At 46.2% G+C, this 22,029-nt stretch overlaps 1 protein-coding gene and 1 long non-coding RNA gene across 4 annotated transcripts in view; one reads left to right on the forward strand and one right to left on the reverse strand.

Moving 5' to 3' along the window:
* Positions 1-5,228, reverse strand: part of LOC143443362 (uncharacterized) — a 49,425-nt gene extending 44,197 nt beyond the window's left edge. Inside the window, exon 1 of the long non-coding RNA XR_013112286.1 lies at positions 5,039-5,228. This is a non-coding gene — a long non-coding RNA (uncharacterized LOC143443362). The remainder of the gene's footprint in view (positions 1-5,038) is intronic.
* Echdc3 (enoyl-CoA hydratase domain containing 3) lies at positions 801-21,341 on the forward strand. 3 transcript variants are annotated; one of them, XM_076939452.1, is made up of 6 exons: positions 801-1,053; positions 5,236-5,357; positions 7,764-7,861; positions 7,941-7,976; positions 14,876-15,076; positions 20,526-21,341. In XM_076939452.1, exons 1-6 carry the CDS (start codon positions 884-886, stop codon positions 20,835-20,837), a joined length of 939 nt encoding a protein of 312 aa, XP_076795567.1. In that variant the 5' UTR covers positions 801-883; the 3' UTR covers positions 20,838-21,341. The 3 variants fall into 3 exon arrangements, with proteins under 3 accessions (XP_076795567.1, XP_076795568.1, XP_034366865.1); XM_076939453.1 differs by lacking the exon at positions 7,941-7,976 and having other exon boundaries at positions 802-1,053; positions 7,764-7,840; XM_034510974.2 differs by lacking the exon at positions 7,941-7,976 and having other exon boundaries at positions 804-1,053.
* The last annotated feature ends 688 nt before the right edge of the window (positions 21,342-22,029 follow it).

Raw genomic sequence — 22,029 nt, forward strand, 5'->3', positions numbered from 1 at the left:
CAGTTTATAGAACAGTCTAGTTTGTCTGTTACTATTTATAAAAACTTGGAGAGGGGCCTTGTGGCCCCTTATAGGTTTCAGGAAGTTCCTGACACTTGTGAGTTTTGTTTACTTTCTGAGATTTAATGGATGTATTGTGTATACTGTTATCCTTGCAGAACCCATTGGAAAAGAGTTTTGGTTCCTACGGATGGCGCCTCCCTCTAGAAGCAACACGGTCCTAAGAGCTACAATTATTTATTCTGTGTTTCCCACAAATGCCTACATTTGTAAGAACTACCAGATTGCAAGGAGGATAGATTCCCTTTACTTAAAAGCCTTCCACTGCAGTATGTGCCTCTCATCCTGAAAAGGAGTCCCCGCTTCCCCTGGGCGACTGTGAAAGCCCAAGCTATAAATATGGGTCTTCTGCATCCGCACGGGAAGAAGATGCAAAACATTCAAAGTTATAGTAGGCTAAACACTCCTTGTGATCCAGGATCACCTACAAGGCACAAGAGAGTTTCCTGTGGGAGGCGCCGGCTCAACAATGTGGTACATAGCTCCTGCCACTCATCACCGGATGATACTCATTTCACAACATCCGGCACATTCCTGGTGTTGCTACACAAAGAAACCCAGATCTCTCCTCCCTTAAACTCCTTCACAGCTTGACTAAACCAAATAAACCGCTGGCACTGGCGCGTGAGTTTCACTAGGTGACCTACGCCCAGGGCAGGACTCAAGCCCCAGGGTCTGGGGGCGTGGCTCCAGGAGAAGGACACGGGGGTGGGGCCTTGGGGGTGGGGCAGTGAGGGCGGAGCTCTGAGTGGCCAGATCTGAAAGGGAAAAACCCTGAGGCCTAGGCAGCTTGCACCACCGACTTTGCTGTTTCTTGGCTGCAATGGCCGTGGTCGCCGGCCTGCGGGCCTTTGGGGCGAAGCGGCCCAGCTGGCTCAGAGGCAACCCATGGGCCCCTCTCTCCGCCGGCTTCTGCAGCCCGGGGTCAGCAGGACCCGCGCGGTCGGAGTCAGAGCCAAGGCTCACCAGCATGCGACAGCAGGACGGAATCAGGTCAGCCTGCGGGCAGTGCCAGGGCTCTCCCTGGAGTTGGGCGCCAGGACTCGGGATCAACAGGTCTTGCCGCCACAATCCTGAGTTATTAGTCACTGGTTTTTTTTTCGATTTCATCTCGAAAAGATAACATCTTTGGTGGAGGAATCCTTGCATACTTAGTTTACAGGTGTCCCTTCCCCGTGTACACTAATACAAGGCACGTGTGAGGGTTTTAAGTGAAAACTTCCTGGTGGCCCCCTAACAGGGCGACCATGCCCAGTTACCCAGTCGTTTCTGAACATTTCTGCTGGTGTGGGCACACATGCATCCTGCCTGCCGTTGCCACGGCCTCTAAGAAAATCTAGCACAGAAAAAGACCCATGTCCTTATAAACACAGTCATCAGGCTCCAGGGTTAGGGCATGCTGAAATGCAAGGTAGGGCAGGTCAATAAGGAGAAAAGGCACATGCCCTGATCTCTGCTCCCTTGTGCCACAAACCTAAAAGCCTCAAACTTTTGTTTGTATCAGTGTACAACCTGGATGTAGTGAAGACCCTTTTCAGGCCTGGCCAGGACAAGGCTGTGAAAAGAGATATGTTTCCATGTTTAAGGGTTACAGACAGAGCTGTTTAAGTGATATATTCCCCCACTCCAGTAAATAGCTCTTCTTAATCCTAGAAGACCAGGTTTGACTTTTTAATCCTTACCCAAACTTTTATGTGTTCCCCCAAAAAAGAATGGAGAGCCAGCCTCTGGCCTTTGGCTCTCCCCACATCTTCCCTTCATCTCTCTGTTGCTACAGCCTTTAAGGAGCTTAGCACACTGGTCTATGAATACCCATCCAGGGTGCCCATGTTCTCTCTGTCCCCCTAACTCCCTACAGACAACTGTGGATAGCCACCACAGGGGGTAGGCATTGGCAGGGCTCAGTAACTAAAGTGTAGCTTACAAAGAGTAATCCTGTTTCCTGTGGACTCCTTGCCCATTGACAGAGACAGAAACACTGCCAAAGAAAACAAGAGAAGGGCTCTGAAGTGTAGGGCCCACAGAAGGGCCTTCCTTTCTGATTTTCAAGGAGCAGCTTCTGATACTATGGTCATAAGCTGGGTATGGTAGCACAGGCTTGTAATCACACCCCTTGGAAGGTTGAAGCAAGGCAATCCTGAATTTAAAACCCTCCAGGATTATGCAGCAAGTTCAAGACTAGCCTGGGCTACATAGTAAGACAAGTTCTCTCCCCCACAAAATAAAGTCTGGTCATATCTGATCAGAAATTCTGGCAAGAGATGGGAGACTGAGTTCTTCAGAGGTAAACATGAGGAGGGAATCAGAAGAAAAGGGTGATAAGTCCAGTTGATTATAGATCATAGGAATCATATTAAAATTCTTCCCGAGTCAAGCCTTAGAACAATACTATGTAAGCGCGGGGGGGGGGGGGGGTTTGACACTTGTGTGACTTGGTCACTTCAAGGCTCCCATTTCAAAGCTGTGCCTCAGAGCAATAATGCTGTCATACCTCAAGGGCCAGCTAAGAAATGAGAGCTGTGTCAGGCACTTTGCACTCATTGCCCCTAAATCACACAATGACCTGCAAGCCCCTCTTCACAGACAAAAGTCAAGTGCAGTGATGACTGTCAGGAAGTAAGTGAGCCAGGAGTCTGAAAGAGATAGCCTCTGCTCTCTGCCTCCCAAACTAAGGACTATCTGCCCAAGGTGTTCCCCGTCATGTGCCATCACGGCTGAGTGACCCTCTGAGTCCAGTTCACTGCAGTCAGTTGAATTGGCTGAGAAAAACAGTAGTGGTATTTTTAAATGATGCTCTTCAGATAGCTCATTGGACCATTTTTGGGGACCATTTTCCCTCTATACATGTCTCATGACTTGGGAGAGACCTCATCAGAGGGAACTTTCTCCTTTAAATGCAGAGTATTAGTGACGGTCTCAGCTGAAGGCACTCCGCACTGAAATAGCCGTTAGGAATGCTCAGACAGTTGAGGAGTTCTGATGTCCTGGGAAATAAAGGGGTGCCGCAGAGCAACACAAGATGACTTTCAGACTCCAGCTTAGATGACAGAGCAGCAGCTCAGAGGAGAGGGGTATAGGGAGAGGAAGTGCTCCATGAACACTCCCATGGAGTGGTCCGGAGATCATCGTAGCAAACACATAGATCTAGGCCTCTGGAGAGAGGCTTGAATCAGGGGGAATGACTGGGAGATGTCAGCACAGGGGAGCAGTTGGTGTCGTGGCCACAAGTGAAGTTGCCTGAGCAGTGTGCAATGAACAAAGAGAGGGCGAGGGATGGAGCTCTGAGTGTCTCCTGCCAGAGCCTAGGAGCCCAGAAAAGAAGGCACCAAGAGACTAGAGACGAATGAAGCCCTCCCCAGGGGCGACTGTTTCCTAAAGGGGGGAGTGGTGCAGGTCACCGGTGTATCTGGGCCTGGCAATCAGAAGATGACCACCGGGTGTCAGTGGAGTGGTGGGAAGAAAAGTCCGCAAGTGAGAACTGTCTAACAGTGAGTCTGGGAGGATTAACAGGATTCATCCGAACAGACACCACCAAACACCAAGCCCATGTGGGCTGGAATCTTTTTGTGCAATTTTGCCTAAGGCCTTAGAACTTAAAAATTAAGCTGATGTAAAATACTGGGGTGGCAGCTTCTGTGTGTGTGTGTGTGTGTGTACTCTCACATGCACATGTTCGTGTGTGTACAGTTGCATGTGTGTGTAGAAGCCAGATGATCACCTGGATTCCTTCCATGTTGCCTACCCTGTTGAGATGGGTTTTCCACTGGCCTGGGGTCTGTCTCTACCACCCCAGCATTAGGATTCAAAGTACATGTGATGGTGCCCTGCTTTTAAGACAGACAGAGAGAGAGAGAGAGAGAGAGAGAGAGAGAGAACTCAGGTTCTCATGCTTCAAAGCAGTCACTTGACTGAGCCATGTCCCCAGGCTTGAGGTGACAGTGTTTTCTGTTTACCACCATAGGCACACTCATTATCCTGCCACAAGGTTACAGCTAGTTTCCATCACTTCCATGGATAAAGGTTTCTAAGGATCAGCAGACCAGCTGCAAGTAATTCCTATACTTGGGAGAGGGTAACAATCCCACAGCTACCTGGGAGCTGCAGCAAAATTGAAATGGTATCCCAAAAGGAATAAGTATTCTTATTGTGCTGAGATAAATTTAGTCATCAGAGTTGTTTAAAAAGAAAGAAAGAAAAATACTTCTCCTAAATGTTATTTATGGAGGATCCAATTGACCATGTAACAATAAAATGCCATATTCAGAAGAGAACGGAGAGGGCTTAGAGCTTGCGTGGGTGGAGACCGACAGGAAATATAAAGCGTGTAATGAGAATCTGGTTTGGTTCACTGCCCATTTCTAAGGACAGCGAAAATAAGACATTTCTATGTAAGGCTGTAGGATGACAATACAGGTTGTTTTTATTCTGAGCATGGGCCATTTTTAAATAGCAGAGAGGCCCTTGAGGTGCCAGCTCTTTTCGAGTTGCTACATCTGTTGCATGGGTTTGTCCGTCTGCTCTCTCTGTATCATCTGTTCTCCGATGGCACAAATTATCCTGCACGTTTACCAGAAACCTTTGCAAACGCCACAGTGCATATACGCCGGCGGCTGGGCCTCTGCTACCTCTTCTTTGGAATGGGTGGGAGGAGATGGGGAAGGGGGACTTTTTCTGCTTTGGCTCCTTTCCTAACCTCATTCTAAGGAGCAGCTCCTGGAAGCTGTGGGTGGGGCCTATTTGTCAGATTATTTGTCAGATTCACCTAACCTGGTCGCTGTCACCTGGAGCTCACATCCTTTACAGACACCGATGTTTTGGGGACTGTTGTGACACACCCTTGCTGTGGAGGTAGCAGAGTTTCTGACAGTGGGAGAGGGGAAGAGATAGAGAGAGAGAGAGAGATAGAGAGAGAGAGAGAGAGAGAGAGAGAGAGAGAGCAAAAACAAATCAAGGGAGCATGGAGAAAAGGCTAGCCTACCTTTCAGGTCATCTTTTTTCCTTGTTTTGACGAAGCTGTCACTCCAGAATGTTGACAGATCCTTTAAGGAGGCACCAAACCCCAGCAGTTCTTTCTTCTTGAGTTTCAAAATTGCTCCTAAATTAGAAATGAATTGCAGGGGTCTTCTCTTGTTTTGACTGGTGCATGACCCGGAGACTATCAAATGCTTTTTACAGGAACATTGTCTTAAGCAATCCTAAGAAGAGGAATGCGCTGTCACTGGCCGTGCTGAAGTCTCTCCGAAGTGACATTCTTCACAAAGCTGAAAGCGAAGACCTGAAAGTCATTATAATTTCAGGTATTTCTCTGAAGCCTGTTGTTAGTGGCCCATGGTGCCCACATAAGGTTTCTCAAAATGTGCCAGTAAGCAGGGACTCCCTCTTTTCACTTCGCTGGAGAATTGCTCTGACTTCCTTTGAAAAACATTGAGAACTTCTGTGCTGCCACCGTCTTGGCCCTTGTTAGCTGTGGGGTTTGTAGCAAAGACTTTGCTCAGTGAAATCATGGCTTCTCCTTGTCATCAGAATCAGACAGTCTTGGGCTGAGGAGACGGCTCAGTTGGTAGAGCTCTCAGACTCACAAGTGCCAAGCCCACATTAAAAAAAAAAAACCTGGGCTTGGTATTACAAGTCTATAATCCTAGATATGGGGAAATGCAAGGCAAAGACAGGTGACTTCCTAGAGCTCACTAGCCAGAGAGCATGCCCTACTTGGTGAGGTTCCAGGCCAATGAGAGACCCTAGCTGAGGGGAAAAATGGGAGCTACCTGAGCAATGACACTTGAGGCTGTGCCCTGACCTCCACGTACACGTGCTCTTTGTACCCATCCACGCAGGAACACATATACACACAAGATTGAAGAATCAGGGGAGGGATGCAGCTCAGTGGTAAAGCACTCACTAGCATGTACAATCTTCAGAACCACACACACACATATACACACACATACACACATATACAACCACACATACACACACATACACATGCACACACACATACACACATGTACACACACATACAGACATATATACACATATACACACACATACACACATGCACATACATACATGCACATACACCCACATAAACACACACATGCACACACATATACAGACATATATACACACATACACACACAAATGCACACACATTTAAGACAGAATTCTAATTTAGAAACTCAGTCTCTTTGAGGACCTTATACAATGGCTTTTGTCACTATTCCCCTTGGTGACTCACCAGCAGCTAACAGGTGGGCTGTTGGAACTGCCAATTGATCTGTCTCATCTGTTTGTTAAATCTTTCTCATATCTAAGTCTGCAGTGTCATCTTTAATGGTGCCAAAGGTGTGACATTTTGTCGATTTCTTCCTTTTTGGGGTGTGTTGTTGTTGTCGTTTTGAATGAGGCTAGATGTCTTGCCAGCATGCATGTCTGTGTACCACTTGCAGGCCTGGTGCCTGCCAAGGCCAGAAGAGAGTGTCAGATCCCCTGGAACTGACATTACAGATGGTTATGAGCTGACTTGTGAGTACTGTATGTCCTGGGGAAGAGCAGTCAGTCATTTTAACCACCACGCCATCTCTCTAGCCCCTCTAATAGAATTTTTTGTAACATTATCATTTTGGAAGTGGAGAAGTGGCCAGTGGTTCAAATGCAATTATTGCTCTTGCAGAGGACCTGGGTTTGGTTCCCAGCACTTCCACTGGGCGGCTCACAATCACCATAACTCCAGTTCCACAAGATCCATGCCTCTGGTCCAAAGGCACCTGGACTCAAATGCACACACACACAGACATATGCACATTATTAAAAATATGTTTTTTTCTAGACAAAGTTTCTCTGTGTAGTCCTGGCTGTCCTAGAACTTACTCTGTAGACCAGGCTGGCTTTGAACTCACAGAAATCTGTCTGCCTCTGACTCCCAAGTGCTGGGCTTAAAGGTATGTATCACCACTGACTAAAAATAAATTCTTTAAAAAAAAAATAAAATAAAACTATCACCTCATATATACTGCAATAGCATCAATAAAAGTGCCACAGCATCTTCACACACCCCACAAAAATACAACAGACGCTGTTCGCCAGCACTTTGCTTGTTTAAGCATCAGTGTTTCCTGAGGTACTTGGAGCTACCTTCTTAGCAGGGGCCAAATAGAGATTTTCAACTGTTTTATGTGGCTAAGGGGAGCGAAGTTGGAATGAGTAGCTTGTAGCAGGCATATGAGGTGTAAGATGTCTGAAGCAAAGGCTGCTAATGTCTTAAGGACACCTCTTTCTCACTTGTAAAAACAGGATATCATTGCTGTCACAAGGGAAGTGGGAGGAGATGTTCTCGGCTTATCAGGGGAGCGACACTTGATTGTTAAGGACAATGACAGGCGCCACATCCTCAGCTCCTTTCTGTGAAATCAAGGGCTGGAGCTAGGTGGCTCCCATGTTTCTACTCATGGATGGATGGATCCATGGATGGATCTCATGGCCTCGATGGATGATAGGATCACTGCTTGGCGCATGGCAGATTTCAAAGGACCTGCACAAGTCCATATACTGAGCCCAGACTGAGTGCAAAACTAAAATCTTCAGATCTGATGGGGCTTCAAAAGAAGCTCCGATCCCCAAGCCTTCTCCTGCCATCACATCTTGCCATTTTGCCGCCTCTGATTGTTAACTTTTTTTTTTCTCTTCTCAACTGGAAATGCTCACAGCTGAGGGCCCTGTGTTTTCATCTGGACATGATTTGAAGGAGCTGACAGATGCGCAAGGCCGTGATTATCACACTGAGGTATTTCAGACCTGTTCTGAGGTAAGCCAGGGTGACAGCCTGCATCATAAGCATGGACGCCATTATTGCATTAAATACAGAGGTGGCCTTCTGGTTTCAGGTAAGAGTCTACACACAGGGCCTGCTCACTAGAGAGGTGGGTGTTAGAAGCTTTGTAGTTAATTGGTGAGTCCCTCAGCCAAGCAATTATTGGGTTTAGACTTCCAAAAAGTAGCCATGCCAGCTGGGGAGATGGCTCAGTGGTTAGAGGGCTTGCTGTGCAACCATGGGAACCTGCATTTGGATTCCCAGCATCCACGTGAGACACTGCATGGCTGCACACATCTGTGGGCATGCAGACACAGGAGGCTCATGGGGTTTGCTGACTGCCAGAGTAGCCAGAAACCTGTGAGGTCTGGGTTCAGAAAGAGACTCTGGCTGTAAGGGAGTAGGGCTGAATGATAGAGCAGGGCACCAGACATCCTCCTCTGGCCTCTGCGTGTGTATGCATGGGTATGTAACACACACATGCACATACACACACATACACGCACATGCACACACACATGTACACACATACATGCACACACACGCACATACATACCCACACGCACATGCACACACACATGTACACACGCACACATACATACACACATACACACACATGCACACACACATGCACACACACACGCACATGCACACACACATGTACACACATGCACACACATGCACACACACATGCACGCGCACACACACACAGACACATACACAAAGAAAAAAAGGTAACCATGATTTTCTACTACTGACTGTATGTGGCAGCACCATAAAATGATGTACCCAGAGCTGCCGTCTGCAGGGTTACCAGATGCCTTGGTGCATTGGCTTTGAATAAGAGAGGAAAGTTGGTGATGCACACCTTTAAGGAGGAAGAACCTAAGATTATAATGATAATCATTGTACACATTTAAAGTGCGCATGGAAGATTTCTCAGTCTGTGAAGCACTTGCCAAGATGAGACCTGAGTTAGGTAAATAGCATGCATGTTTAAAAAATATAAATCACCTCCAAAGAAATTAACTCTTCAATTTCATTTTCTGTTTGTCGGGGTCAGAGGTTGACATCAAGTGCCTTTCTTACCTCTTGGGTTTTGAGACTGATCTCCCTTTGAACCTAGAACTCAGGGATTAGGCTTGCCTGGCTAGCCAGTGAGCATCAGAGAGCCTCCAGCGCTGGGATTACAGGTGCATTGGTCCTTGTGATTGCACAGTAAACGCTTTACTGACTGGCTCATCTCCCCAGCTATTCAGATACATTCTTGAGCACAGATTGTTTCCTTTGCCATCCCAAAAACCCATAAGCACACCGGATTATCACTTTCTCATTACATCGGAAGACAAAAAGAAAAAGTGATTCCCTTTTGGTTTTATGGAGAAGTAGAAACAGAGTTAAGACTTAGTATGTTGTCTGCTTTAGAAACAGGGTCTCGGGGGCTGGAGAGATGGCTCAGTGGTTAAGAGCATTGATTGCTCTTCCAGAGGTCCTGAGTTCAATTCCCAGCAACCACATGGTGGCTCACAACCATCTGTAATGAGATCTGATGCCCTCTTCTGGTGTGTCTGAAGATAGCAACAATGTACTCACATATAAAATAAATACATTAAAAAATTAAAAAAAAAAAAGAAAGAAACAGGGTCTCTAGTAGCTCAGGCTAGCCTTAAAATTGTTATATAGCCAAGGCTGGTGTTGAATTCCTCATCCTCCTGCCTCCACCACCTAGGCACTGGGATTATAAGTGTGCATCACTTGCCTGACAGTACAAACAAAAGATCTGGATCTTCTGCTTCATATATCAGCAATGTTGGCACAGTATCCAATTCCCTGCTTTTCCAAGGTTTGGTGCTTTCAGAGCCATTTTCCCACTAGGTAGGAGCTAGCCTAGCAAACCGTCCACCTATTGTGCAGAAGGCCCTGAGTTTAGTACACACACTGAAAAAATTTTTTTTCCAATTTACAATATATTTGGCTAAAATAGAAAAATATCTTAAAAAGAAACCTGTACACACTTGTAACCTCCATGAAGCACCTATTTTGTTTTTAATCACTCTGCTCTGATATCAGGATGAACGGAGACCTGAACAGGTTAGCAGAGAGCTACATGGGAGTCTGGGCTTCCTCAGAGTGCAGACGCCAGGTTTCTTGTTCATTCATGCCTCTGGCTCCTCAGAAAATACTCAGTGTACACATAGAGCTTAGTCCTAAAAGCCAAACAAGAATTCAAGGCTACTGGCTTCTTGTAAAGATTTCTTTTTATTATTTTTAATATGTATATGTGTGTGGAGGGGCATGTGCACGTGAGTCCAGCCGCCCACAAAAACCAGAGGCATTGAATCCCCTAGAAGTAGAATCGCAGGCAGTTGTGGACTACCCCACATGGGTTCTGGGAACCAAACAATGGAAGAGCAACTCCAAGCTTTTAAACACGAAGCCATTGCTCTAGACCTGAGCGCTGTTCTTTAGCACTAATTCTGTGAAACTCCAGTCGTCTTGGACAAATACAAACACCAGGAAGTTCTGTGAAATCTGTGTCCTAGTGGGATCAGAGAACAGACTAGAACAGAATGAGCTGCGTGCTTCACTGTTCAGTTCATGCACAGGACAGTTGGATTCTAAAAGGCAGACAGGAATCACGGCGTCAGCTTGGCCTCTGCAAGCCAGAGCACATTCGTTACAGACCACAGGTTCTACCCAACAGCCAATTATTTACAAGTCGGGAGGAGGCCAGACTGAGTAAGAATTGGTTATGGAAGAGGTTAAAGACTCTTCTGGGTGCTGATGTGGTAACCTAGAGACTCATTTCTCTCTCCTCTTCCAACCCGAGAGTCTTTCCTTGAAGAGACCCTTCCTTCCTTTCTACTCCTCACTAAGGAAACAAGAGTAGCTTGCATTCAAGAGGACTATGGGGAGAAAAGAAAAGAATACAGACCCTCAGTTATGCTGTTAAATGAGGCTGAGCAGCGTTCAGTTGATGCACCTTTGGAAGCAAGCAGAGCTCCAAACAGGACTGATTCAGGGAGATTGGAAAGGCAGCATTAATTCTTATCTTCCATGGGCTTCATTATCCTGGCTTGTTTTTTATCTTTTTGGGTTTTTTGTTTTTGTTTGTTTGTTTGATTGATTTTGAGTTTTTGAGGCAGGGTTTTTCTGTGTAGCACTGGCTGTCCTGGAACTCTCTCTGTTGGCCAAGCCTCAAACTCACAGAGATCTGCCTGCCTCTGCCTCCTGAGTGCTGGGATTAAAAGACACCACTGGCTGCCTTGGTTTTTGTGTGTGTGTGTGTGTGTGTGTTTTTATCGAAGTTCTCTTTGTCTTTTCTAAACTGCCTTCTGAGTTGATTTAAAATATTTGAATTGATGAGAATAAGTATAGATTATAGAAGATTTTTAAAATGTAAAAAACAAGAGTAAGATACTCTGGTCATATAACCACACAAACCCAGAGAAGACTGCACAGTTTTGTTTAGTGATTTTGCTTAGTGATTTTTCCCTAAGCACATAAGTGTTTAAATGATCTTCTGTAGGTGTGTTTACAGTATACCACTGTGTGTGTCACATGATTGCAGCACTGAATGCTTCCTAAGCCAGGTGGAGAGAGTTCTATAATAGACCTCAGGTTTGCTGACATCTGCCCCGGCTCTATTGTCTTAGGTTAGTGCTGATGTGATACCTGTCTCAGTACTGTGAAAATGGGAGGGTCACATGGCTTGTTATGAGTTAATGAGTAAGAGAGACACTGGGTGCCAAATCTTAGCAGGCTTGCTCCACTATGTAAGCTCAAAGCCACCCAGGTGTTATATTTTTCACCCTTAGAAATCTTTATTTCACTGAAAATGTTGCATTTATTTAATAGCTATAGTTCAGTGTACACAGACATTGTATTTATCAGCTTCACATTCTGATAAAGAAATAACTCAAGCAATGAATTTATGGTTTTAAAAAATGGGTTTTGATATTCAAATTTAAGATTAGAGACCAGACATGGTGGTGCATACCTTTAATTCTAGCAATCAGGAGGCAGAGGCAGGTGGAGTTGAAGGCCAGTCTGGTCTACAGTGAGTTCCAGGACAGCAAGGGACAAAAGAGATCAAGAGCCCACAAACCCTTTACATTTTTTAATATTTGTTTTTATTTTATGTGTATGAGTGTTTTGTTCTCATGTGTGTACACTTACATCATCTGCGTGCAGTGTCTGAGGAGCTCTGAAAGGACATCTGTACTTGTGGGACTATATTACAGATGGTCATGAGCTACCGTGGGTGTTGGGGACTGAACCTGGACCCTCTGCAAGAGCAGCAAGTGCTCCTAACTGCTGATCTGTCCCTCCAGACCCACCCCAATTCCTTTTGAGGGAATGTGCCAATGACCTAAGGACCTCCCAAAAGACCCTACACTCACTGATTCAGTCACCTCCCCATGACACCACCCTGAGATAAATCTTTACTACATGGCCTTTTGGAGAGCATCCATCCAACCAGAGCAATCATTTACCTTTAAAAATCGTTTAATTTATTATTAATTCTCGTTATTATATCTATGTGGGATACGTGTGTGTGTGTGTGTGTGTGTATGTAGACATTCATCCCATGATACACACATGGAAGTCAGAAGATGACAGCTCTGTAAAATCATATCTCTCCTTCCACCTTTGTATGGGTATTGAAGTCACCAAGCTTGCATGGCAAGCGATTTGCCTACCGAGCGATCTCACTACCTACACATTTGAATCATTTCTAGGTGTTTGTTTTGTTTTGTTTTGTTTTTTTCGGAAAGGCAATGATTTGGTGAGCATGCTTGGCCATAGAGCTCGTTCCCTGTTTCAGAGTTCTTACAAGTACGATCCCTGAATCCGTGGTATAAAAAACACAACATTCAAAATGAATGAAAACCTCTTCTCTCTTTGCTACCAGACTTCAGACAGCGTGTGAGCTCTTCCTGTCTTTACTCCAGTTCTCTGTAGGAATGAGACCCATCGTCCCCAGTGCCTTCCATGACAGGCAGAAGCCAATTACATTCACAGACAATACTGTGTGTGTTTATATATATGCACGGGGAAGACACTAGGTAACAATGTCAAAATCTCAAAAGATGACCCCACCTTCCCGAAAGAAAAAAAATCTATCAAATATTATAGAATTCCCTTAGATACACCACAGATATGTATTCTTGATGATGAGGATGGGTTTGGAGAAAGGCATGAATAGATACTTTCACAATTCAGGGTGGGTAGTCACTTAGATGGTTGGAGTTATCAGTCTCATCATGATATCCATATACATGTATACACGTACACACACATATATACATACACTTACACATGCACATACACTTACACATACATATACATGCATGTTTGTGTATGTGTTGTAAGTGTGTGTGGTGCATGTTTGTAGAGGCCAAAGGACAGCCTAGATGCCATCCTCAGGGCACTACTTTTCAGACAGGGTCTCTCACTGGCCTGGAGCTCCCCAGTTAGGATAGACTATCTGGCCAATAATCTCCAAGAATCCTCCTGTCTCCACCTTCCTAGTGCCAGAGTTATAAGCATGGGTCCCCATGCCAGGCTCTCTCATTCTCTCTCTCTCTTCTCTCTTCTCTCTTCTCTCTTCTCTCTCTCCCCCCTCTCTCTGTCTCTATCTTTCTCTGTCTCTATCTCTCTGTCTCTCTGTCTCTCTGTCTCCTCTCTCTCTCTCTCTCTCTCTCTCTCTCTCTCTCTCCCCTCTCTGTCTCTATTTCTGTCTCTATCTCTCTCTGTCTGTGTCTATGTCTCTCTCTCTCTCTCTTTCTCTCTCTCTTTCTCTCCCCCTCTCTGTCTCTATTTCTGTCTCTATCTCTCTCTGTCTGTGTCTATGTCTCTCTCTCTCTCTCTCTCTCTCTCTCTCTCTCTCTCTCTCTCTCTCTGTTTGTATGTGTGTATGTGGTGTGTGTTTCATTGGGGATCAAACCATAGACCTCATACTTGTGAGGCTAGCCCTTAGCTACTGAGCTGTCTCCCCAAGCTTTCATAATCTTATAAAGCTACCATCATAGATACAGTTTGTACCTGACCAAAAACACCTTATGTAGTACCTGACTATATAATTGGGTATGGGGGAGGGGAGCTGACAAATATCAAGTGTTTATGAATATAAAAGACAAATTTCCCAGGCAAAGCTTTTCAAATCTGTGAAGGTCGTTTTTCTTTCAATTGCTGCCTTGGGGGAAAGCCCAGATGTAGCCCTATCTCCCCTCCCAACTTGCCAAGGTTCAAAGAGCAATAATTTAGAAATCAAAGTTGCCATGGCAACACAATCTGTTTAGAGTGTCATGAAAAAATAAGCCTCAAATAGAAGTTAGCACTCTGGCCCTCCGTGGTGGTGGGGGTCACAGGAACATGCCTTTGTCTCTCCTCTCCGTGCCAAGGGCTCCGTTTCAGGAATTTTGCTTATTTTTAAAACAGCAGGGTGTCTCCCCTCCCCGTTTTAATGGAACTGAGAGAGTTTGCTATGCAGCATGGTAATTTGAGAAGTAATTACTAAGGAAATTGCCTTCGAGTCCCCTTCCCACCTTAATTTTCCAAGGAAGCACCAGTGCCAAATTCAGACTCTTAACGGAAGGGCTGTCCTGAGATGCAGAGAGCTGACAATTGTGAAGGCAATTGCATGTTCCCCGGGAACAAGACCTCACAGTTCTCTAAGCAGGGCACTGGGGAGGCAGGAGGAGTGGGCTTAGACTCCACCGCCACCCACTTCCCATCATGCTCTGACCTTGGGTAACTGACTCACCCCTGCCCCCCAGCTCTAAGTCCTTGCTCCTAAATAGAGTCTTTTCTCATGGGGACCAGTCATGAACCAGACTCTACAGCCTGCTTCATCACAGATGTAATGCAAGTTGATGGTTTTATGCTTAGACTCTGATGAGCTAATGCATGAGAAAGGTACTCAGAGAAGTCAGTCACGTGACATGGCAGGCAAGCAGCTCTTTGTGCTGCATGGAGGTGAAGTGTGTGTGTCTGTCCCTGCAGGTCATGATGCTGCTCCGGAACCACCCGGTCCCCATCATTGCTATGGTCAATGGCTTGGCCACAGCTGCCGGCTGCCAGCTTGTGGCCAGCTGTGACATTGCTGTGGCAAGTGACAAGTCTTCTTTTGCTACTCCTGGGGTGAATGTTGGACTTTTCTGCTCCACCCCCGCAGTCGCCCTGGGAAGGGCAGTGCCCAGAAAGGTAACTGAACTGCCCTTCAGTGCTCACAGGTTCCAGATTTAGCTTGGGGAAAGTACCTTTGTAAAGGTGAGGAGATGCTTGCCAAACAAGCATGAAGACCTGAGTTCAATCCCCAGAACCCACATAAAAAAGCCAGGGGTAGTGGTGCACTCCTATAAACCTGATGCTAGGAAGGCAGACACAGGTGGATACCTGGAACTTGCTGGCTGGCCAGCCAAGGCTACTCAATGAATCCCAGGCCAGTGAGAGACCCTGTCCCTTCCCTACAAACAAGATACACAGCACCTGACAGCACCTGAGAAACAATACCAGAAATTAGCCTCTGGCTTTTACAAGAGAGAGAGAGAGAGAGAGAGAGAGAAAGAGAGAGAGAGAGAGAGAGAGAGAGAGAGAGAGAGAGAGAGAGAGAGAAAGTAAGTTTGTGCGCGCGCGTGCATGCACACATACACCAACCACAGTATCTTCTGTCTTCTATATTGGACGTTCTGCCTAAAAGCCACCAGTGTCCTCCTGTGCTGGGGGAGAGAAGCGCTTACTGCCTGTTCCTCTGTAGCCTCAAACAGCACGTGTCAACCTGTGAACTTGCCATATCTCAATCTTACAAGCCCCTCAGTATGACTGTTTAGGTTTTTTCGTTTTCAGGGAAGCATAGCCTTATTTGAAATACAATCGAAACAGCTTTGTTCCACTAAATGGCTGCCTACAAGACACAATACACAGCATGCTGACACAGCGCCAGTGTCAAGGGGCTGAGGCTGAAGCTCTGGCTAATGACTTCCTGACAACCTTTCTCATTCCAGAAAGGATTTAAAGTGTCTGATTTACAGTGCCAGGCTTACAGTGGTTAGACCAGGACTATCCTGTCCATACAATGTGACTCTGCACAAGGAGCAGCTGTGTGTCAGAGCTGTCTTGTCATTACTAATGACAGTCAAATCTGTTTCCCCTCGTAAAGCTTTCTTCCTTCCGCAACCTCACAGAATAGCATTTAGTGAGCACCCCTGAAGCGGAAAACCACAGTGTCTGTTCTGGGTGAAAGGCATCCTGTTCTCAGTGGGAATTCTGGAAATGAAGGCACAAACCTATATATGTAGCAAGCAAAGAGTGAACAGCCTCCTAAAATGGACTACCTGGTTTTGAAACAACTGCGAAGATTAACAGTGGCTCACAGGCCTGAGGCAAGAAAGAAGTGAGACCCAAAGGGAAACCAGTAGTAGAGCCAAGGAGTGCCAGGGAGGATTTCTCCCTTCCTCAGGACCTCCTTGTTAGTTTTGGCAGAAACGTGTGCTCCTAAGGAGATACTGCGGTTAACTACAAGCCAGTATACTGACACCAGGCTCGAAGTAGGCTGCATGCTGCAAGAGATGATGGTTTGCTCAAGCATCTTCCAAAAAGGGGATACTTGTTTATTATTTTAGAATGATATTTGCCTTAAGTATATCCATGTTTAGTGAATATTTCTTATGTCGTTGCCCAAACATCAAGTCAAAATATATTACAAATCTCTATGATATTCACAGACTGTCTGAAACCATGAAGCAACTTTCAAGAAGTTGCTATACTGGTTTATCCTCTTCCAACACGTGACTTGCCAGAAGGTTCCATGATAAAGGCATTTAAGTCCTATTGACAGGGTGAAAACAGCAAGCCTTCTAAATTAAGGCTTATTAGAATTCCTAGAAACTTCATGCTGCGTCGTGTTTACCAAACTTTACATTTGTCTTTGAAAAGAAAGAGGAGAAATGTAATTAAAATAGCCCTTAAATTCCACGGAAGCCCAATTCTGGGAACCATGTTTCGTAATCTGCACAGTGTGACAGATGAAGGGGCAGGGGCATGGTGACAATCAGGATCGCTTTTTCCCTGCCAAAGATAGTTTTGTCAGGAAGCAGGCCTTCTCAAGCGATGAGCAAAGCAATCTGTCCTGGGGGTGGGGAGAAGGCTCAGTCAGCAAATTCCAGCTGCACAGCACGAGGAACTGAGTTTCAGCCACAGACCACACTGATCAAAGCCAGGCCTAGTGGTATGCATTAGCTGGGCAGCTCAAAACGGAAGGAGCCCTGAAGCTCAGGAACCAGCCAGTTTAAGCATCAGCAACTTCTACCCACTGAAAGATCCTGTCTCGAAAACCAAGGCAGACAGCTCCTGACAAACAACACCCAAAATTGACTTCTGACCTCTAAATACACATGCTCACGTGCACCCAGCCTAATGTGCACATACACACACACACTCAGAGTTCTGGTTTCTCCTCATGGTTTGAACCCCAGAAGAAGACTGAACTCAAACACACTGTGAACATGTCAGTGTATCTGCTGGTGCTAGGTCCCTGTGGTTATCCACACGGAAGCAGGCAGGTGCTTTTGCAAACTGTCCTGGATGGGGGAAAGTCTCAGTCCTTTCCATGGAAGTGTTAGGACAGCATGTGTTAGACTCTAGTTCCCCCTGCTGGACACTCTAGGAAAATGTTCTACTGTACTGGAAAGTAAAGACTGTAGTTTGTCTAACTGGGCAAAAGTCTTAGAGTTGAGCCTACCATGTTCTGTACCAGAACATAAATTATTCATCTTATTTTTAAAAGTCATTCTCTATTTGCTTGAATTCAATTATGCATCCTCATTGTGCCATATAAATGCCCTGCCTCCTCCAGATGCTCTCTTCCCCAGACAAGGCTAGCCATGCACAGATAAGGGCCAGTACCTTAGGCATCCAGTAGGTTTACCAGTAAGTATTCCAGGAAAGCTGGAAAAGACATGAGTCCCCTTCCCAACACCAGTCCCTTCACCACAGGAGAAATCCTTGCTTCTGCTTACCCACCCACTTGGCTGTGTGTTTGTTTGCACACCCTTATTTCCCACAAGTCTAACTCAGAGTGTGATCCTCACTTAACCACAGCCCCCACAGACACTCGGACGTGACTCATATTGACTATTTAGCAGTGAGTCGTATGCCCAACATAATTTAGGAACTACTGTCTTACCAACTTAGGGTGACCAAAGAGGTGCCACCCTGAATGGCAGTGTGAGTTCATTAGGGGAGGGGCAAAGGAATTTTTTCTTCTTGTTCATCTGAAGCTCCTGCAAACACACCCAAGTGTAGAAACTTGGGTATTAAGACAAGACTGTGCTGGTTAGCTGGAAAAACAACCTGCCTTTTCCTTAGTGATTGTCACCCCCTAACCTCTTGAACATCTATCTGCTATAAAAACATGTGGCTCCAGTAGACAGAAAGGGAAACTGAGGCCTAGAGGGGGCGACGAGCTTGGCAGGATGACTTAGAATCCCAAGGGCAGTGATAGAATTCCATCCAGGTCTTATGGCCTTTTACCTTGCTTCAGGCCAGTCTTCCTTGAGTATGAGGTGTTAATCCCATTAATACTTTCTTGGTCTTCTGGGCTGAGGGAGAGACTCCAGGATTGTAGACACAGATGCATATTGAGGAATGTATCATTCTGCCCGTCAATATTTTATCCTCAAACTTGTTGAGAAGAGCAACACACCAGAGTGCTCTGGGCTGACCTCTAATCTTTGTGTCATAATTCCTAAGAGGTCCCCTGAGTCCTCCTCCTTCTCCCACTCTGTCCATTCCAGTGCATCCAACAGCCATTCCTCTGCCATCTGCCTGCTTTTTCTCCGTTCTCTTGTTTCTTTGCCTCAGCAGCTAAGAATTCTGGGACACATGCAGGGTCACCGTGGTGTTTGTTGTGCTCTGTTTTGTATGAGTTGAGGAATATAGAGGTCAGAACTTGACTGCAGCCCAGAGACCAATCAGAGACCCCAGAACAAGATTCTCAAGGCCAGACAGGAAAGTCTTCCCTCTCCAGCAGTGTGGTAAAGGTTCCAAGACTGAACATCCAAGAAAGGGCAGATGGAAACCACTGCACCGTTCTACCTAGGTTTACAGCGCTCTAACGTGCTTTGTGCTGTGCTCTGCTTGCCAACTTGGCTAATTCACTCCTTCCTTCATTCATAAATATGGAAGGTTGTTTGCACAGTGCGAGAAAGTCTCCTAGTGCTGGGGATAATGAAGAGAACACGCACCAAAACCTGTCTGTCCCTTGTTGGAATGACATCCTAGCAAATGCTACCAACACATAAGTGGGTATGTTATACAATGAAAGTGAAATGTATAAAGGATGGACATGTAACCAGAAATGACAATTTTAATATGGCGGCAGTGGAGGGCCCCATTGAAAAGATGATAGACAGGGAGCTAACACCTTGAAAGGGAAAACATTCCAGGCAGAGGGGGAAACACACATGTGGACCCTGAAGTGAGAGCACACTTAGTGTCTGAGAATGGCCACCAGGATCTCCAGAGATGGAGAGGAAGCACCCTTGTTCTGTGTCCCTGTGCACCCACAGAGCCCCTCTTGTCAACATAAGCTTGAAGCTATGGATGCTGGCCTTTTAGGGTTATTAAATGAGGATCTAGAATACAGGGGAGGGAAAGGTTGTGCCCCATCTCCCTGTAAGCTTGGCACCAGGGGAAGAGCCTGTGTGAGGGCAGCAGTCCCCTCCTTGCTTTATCTTGCCCACTTGAGTATCACAGTTATGCTAGGCTCTGTATCTGATCCCTGAAGCCATTTAAATCTCTTCATGTCCCCAGAATAGAAGCTACTCTTTGGGGTGCTGCTGAGAAAGTGTTCCCCATACCATTTGTAGGAGGTTATAAGCCTTTTCCCAGCAGGATCCACAGTTGTCCCTATCAGATAGGCTACGCTGCCTTTCTGCATGTGGCTTTTAAGGGGTGGATGGACTCCCCAGGATTGCCAGGGCCTACTGATCAAATCTGTGCAACGCCAAGAGGACCCAGCGGGGAAGACTACAACCTGTTCTTAGATTCTTGTATTTTCTTGGGTCTTGGAATGATCTGGTTGTCTCCCTGGCAGGGAGTTGGGATGTTGACAACATCAAGGGGTGATAAGTGATGTGTTATTTGAGGAAGCAGATTCCTAGGCTGAGGTATGCAGGTAAGTCTTGAGAGTGGCTTGTTACCTGTGCCCTGGACTACTTGCCACATGACCCTACCTGCCCTTGGGGGTTGGAAGTGAGGTTGGAGGTGAAGTGGTGCAGTGGCTCAGAGTCAACACAGACTCCGGGAGCAGGTGAGAAACACCAGAGCAAGCTCATCTGAGCACTGCTGCAAGCAAGCTCCTTTAATACCCCCCACCCATGCTCCATGGGTTCTGAGAAAGCGTGTTTTAAACAGCAGTTCCCAATTGGCTGGCATTGTCTGCATCAGCAATCCTTGGTCTCTCAGGCAGTCTTCAATTAGGTCCTCCTGCAGGAGATGTTTTTGCCGCTGCATGGCCCCCTGTGTTTACTTAGAGGTGGCCTCATAGCTGTTCCTGCTACAGTAATTGTCTCGGTACAGTGAAACAGAGCTGGGGCTGAGAAAGCCATCGGTATGAAGAGTGCTTTACTGACTCCACCTGTCCCTTCCTCAGGTGGCCCTGGAGATGCTATTTACTGGGGAGCCCATTTCTGCTCAGGAAGCCCTGCGCCATGGCCTCATCAGCAAAGTAGTGCCAGAGGAGCAGCTAGAGGAGGAGACCATGAGAATAGCAAAGAAGATTGCCTCTTTGAGCCGCTCTGTGGTGGCCCTGGGCAAGGCCACCTTTTACAAACAGCTGCCGCAGGACCTTAGAACAGCATACTTCCTCGCCTCCCAAGCCATGGTAGACAACCTGGCCCTACAGGATGGGCAGGAAGGAATTGAAGCCTTCATCCAGAAGAGAAAGCCCATCTGGTCACACTGAGCCAGCCTGAGTGCTGGGTTAATGGTCATCCCTCAGAAGCCCCCTGCCCTCATCGTCTCCTCTTGACCCAACCATATACTGCCGCCTCTTGGTTGTAAGAGAACATAGCCAGCCTTTCTAATTTGGATGTTGGTTTCTCCATGTGTGATCTGTATTAAAAGCCATGGTTCTGTGGGAAACAAATACAGGGGAGGAAATGACTTGCTAGGTCAGTGGCCAGGTTAACATACACTGGGGTGTGTGGGCCGTGGCAGAAACCCCAGGACCTGACGGAGCCTGAAGTGAGGGCAGTCGCGTGAAGCATGAAGAAAGGGTGCCACCCCCACTCTTCTGTAGTTTCCTACAGGCACAGTCTGTTCTGGTTGCCCGTGGCAAGTTGAACATTTCAGATCTCCACAAGATCATCTCCACGCTGAAAATCTTCTTGATCCTCCCAGGAAATTATCATGCCTGTGGCTTTGGAATAATCTTATATGTGATTTGAATAAATTAAATATTTATAGAGCTGGGTCATTTCATTTCTAACCCACCGCCAGCTAAGAAAAGGAAAGAGAATATTCTCTTTGTATGTCCGCTCTGATGGGCATATAGCAAGGGCCTTGTGTCTTCTAATGAACGGCCTTGTCCTCCACTCACTATTACACCAGAGGATAAAAGCAGCCCAGAACCGGGAGAGGACGAAGAGTGGGACCCACCCAGTGAAAGTTGCTTCCTCAGGACACATTTCAGAACTGTGCTCAGCTTCTGGTAAGAAACCCAGACTGAGTTCCCCAGCTGAACTAAGTCATATTTAGGCCTAGTCATAATTTTTGGTTTCTGGTCGAATGCAGCCCAAAAAGTGTTCAAAATTTCTTTATCTGTAAACTTGACCATAAGTCAATATTTATCTGTCTGTCTGTCTGTCTATCTATCCATCTATCCATCCATCCATCTCTCCCTTCTTCCCCCTCCTTCTTTCATCCCAGTGCTAAGGATTGAACCCAGAGCTTCGTGCACATAAGGCAAGTACTTTGCCACTGAGCTAGACCTGACTTTTAGTCAACTTTTGTCACCTAAGAGTAGAACAGAACAAGGCCTGATGGCACACTCCTGTAATCACACTTACTGTGTAATCTGAGGCAGGAGGATCACACATTCAAGATTGGACTGCATAATTGAGCAAGACTTTTATCTCAAAACAAACAAAAAAATT

Source organism: Arvicanthis niloticus, chromosome 8 (assembly GCF_011762505.2).
Source record: "Arvicanthis niloticus isolate mArvNil1 chromosome 8, mArvNil1.pat.X, whole genome shotgun sequence".
Taxonomy (NCBI): domain Eukaryota; kingdom Metazoa; phylum Chordata; class Mammalia; order Rodentia; family Muridae; genus Arvicanthis; species Arvicanthis niloticus.